The sequence below is a fragment of the Silurus aristotelis genome (genome assembly GCF_946808225.1).
Source record: "Silurus aristotelis genome assembly, chromosome: 26".
Taxonomy (NCBI): domain Eukaryota; kingdom Metazoa; phylum Chordata; class Actinopteri; order Siluriformes; family Siluridae; genus Silurus; species Silurus aristotelis.
In genome coordinates, this window is record NC_139599.1 from 17,510,656 (window position 1) to 17,513,155 (window position 2,500).

General features: G+C 43.3%; 2 protein-coding genes across 3 annotated transcripts in view; one reads left to right on the top strand and one right to left on the bottom strand.

The window, feature by feature from the left end:
• Nucleotides 1-1,421, bottom strand: part of zc4h2 (zinc finger, C4H2 domain containing) — a 3,436-nt gene extending 2,015 nt beyond the window's left edge. Inside the window, 2 exon segments of the mRNA XM_083531008.1 lie at nt 438-609; nt 1,219-1,421. Coding sequence (XP_083387134.1) covers nt 438-609; nt 1,219-1,271 — 225 coding nt within the window. The 5' untranslated portion in view covers nt 1,272-1,421.
• Nucleotides 1,422-1,618: 197 nt separating this feature from the next.
• zc3h12b (zinc finger CCCH-type containing 12B) overlaps nt 1,619-2,500 on the top strand; it is a 14,302-nt gene continuing 13,420 nt past the window's right edge. For both annotated transcript variants that reach the window (XM_083530921.1, XM_083530922.1), the window contains exon 1: nt 1,619-2,500. This exon is cut by the window's right edge and continues 1,537 nt beyond it. The gene's annotated coding sequence lies outside the window, so the exon portion shown is untranslated.

Here is a 2,500-nt window from a genome sequence, read left to right on the forward strand (position 1 = left end):
CGGAAAAACGTGTGTGTGTGTGTGTGTGTGTGTGTGTGTGTGTGTGTCTCTCTCTTTCTCTCATTCACTTGGAAACACACTCGGAATTCACTCTGAATTCATATACACTCTTGGTATTCATCTGGAATTTATCCGGAATTCCTGGACACTCTCAGAACTCATCAAGGATATCCGGACACTCTCGGAATTCATATGGAATTCATGGACAGACTGGGAATGAATCCAGAATTTCTGGACGCACTCGGAATTCATGTCGAATGTTTGGACACACTTGGAATATACCTAGAATTTATCCAGAATTCATGGACACACTCAAAATCAAACAGGTTTTGGACCACAGTGTGTGTGTGTATGTGTGTGTGTGTGTATGTGTGTGTGTATATATGTGTGTGTGTGTGTGTGTGTGTGTGTGTGTGTGTTCTTGTGTTCGTACGTACCACGTTGATGTCGGTGTGAATGAGACGGAGCTCCTCCACGTGTGCCATCTTCTCCTGCAGCAGCAGCTCCATTTCCTGTTTGTACTCTCGCAGGTGTTTCTCCTCAGATTCCAGCGTTGTAAACTCGGAGCGGAGACGAGCCTTCAGCTTCTCCATCTGCATCATCTTATTACTGCGCACACACACACACACACACTCAGTACACCTCTCTGTCAACATGCAGCACCGAGAGAAAGTTAGTGCACCCTCTTCTTGAAGAGCGACATGATGTCCAGGGTCTTTATATCGGTGATGGGAAAATCGGATCATTTTAGTGACTCGGTTCTTTAAACTCAGTCATCAAAATAAACAAATCTGTTTTTATTCATTTTATTAGAAATAAATTAAAATGTTCGATTGTCAATAAGCAGATCCCCAAACACGTCTACATACAGCAACACCTCCTATAGTTCCAATAAAGAAGCTGAAGACGGAACGAGGAGCTTCTCCGCTCAGATCTTCTGCTCAGGGGCTTCAGTTCTCTCGTCACGTGACCCCCTGAATTATTGTAACAATAATGTCGAGATTCGGACCAGAAAAATCTCCTGATCTGTTGAATTGTGTAGTGTTTCTGTGCGCATCCAATCATAAAAACGCTCTTTTTCGTTATATTTATATATAAACATGTTTTTGTGTATGAGGAATCATTACTAGCCGCTCGAGACCGTAAGTTTAAAACAATAGCTAATGCTAACAGGTGAGCTAGCTCCTCCGCTGGTTCCTGAGAGAGTTCCTCACTCACCGAATCTCCTTCATGTTCTCCAGCCTGCTCAGGAGCTCGTGCTCGTCCGCCATCTTCACCTTCTCACGGCGAGTTTATTTGTTTGTTGAATGAATGTGAAGCGCGGCGAGAGCTTGGGGATGCTAAACACCTGAGGACTACAGCGAGTGTGATTTAGACACTCGGTATCCCGTGATGCTTCGCGAACGCGGAAGCAGTTTTTAAAGCTCTGCGTGCAAACCGAAAACAACTTGCTGGGATCGTCGTTATGACTCCATTTCCCAGGATTCCTAGCGACAACACGATGCCACTGATTCACAACAGCGACCGACAGGATTGGCTTCTATATACAGTGAAAAGTCTGGACACACCTTCTCCTTCAGTGGTTATTTATTTATTTATTTATTTAAACATTGTACACTGGAAGGTTTATAGGACTGTGGTGAGACCTGAGATGTTGTATGGTTTAGAGACAGTGGCATTGAGTAAAAGACAGGAGGTGGAGCTGGAGGTAGCAGAGCTGAAGATGTTGAGATGTTCGTTGGGAGTGATGAGGATGGACAGGATTAGAAATGAGTTTATTAGAGGGACAGCACATGTAGGACGTTTTGGAGACACAGTGAGGGAGGTGAGATTGAGATGGTTTGGACATGTTCAGAGGAGGGACATGGGGTATATCAGTAGGAGAATGCTGAGGATGGAGACACCAGGAAGGAGGACCAAGGAGGAGGTTTATGGCTGTGGCGACCCCTAACGGGAGCAAACGAAAAAGAAGAATTTCAACATTGTACATTAATACTGAAGAATCCAAACTATGAAAGAAAACATCTGGAATTCTGTAGTAAACAAAAAAAGTGTTAAAGATCCAGAATATGTTTATTATTTAAAATTGTCACCAGATCCACACCAACACACCTCCTCCTTCATTCTTCACAGTGGGAACCATACTTTCAGGAACCGTCTGTTCATCCTCTATACGTCTAACAAAGAGCCAAGAATCTCAGAACAGTTTCCCACTGACCTGATGTCCATTCCTTGTGTTTCTTGGCCGAAGCAACTCTCATCTGCTGGTTGTTCTTCTTTTCAAATGTTTCAACACAGTTTGATTATAAAGGTGTGACTCATGCAGTCTCCTCTGAACAGTAGATGATGAAATATTTCTGCCGTAAATTACAAAAAGTATTGATGTAAATCAGTGATTTCTGATGCTGGTAATTCTAATAAAGGTATCCTGTGCAGCAGAGGTAGCTCTTGGTCTTCATTTCCTGGGACACTTCTCATGAAACATGTATCGTCATAGCGT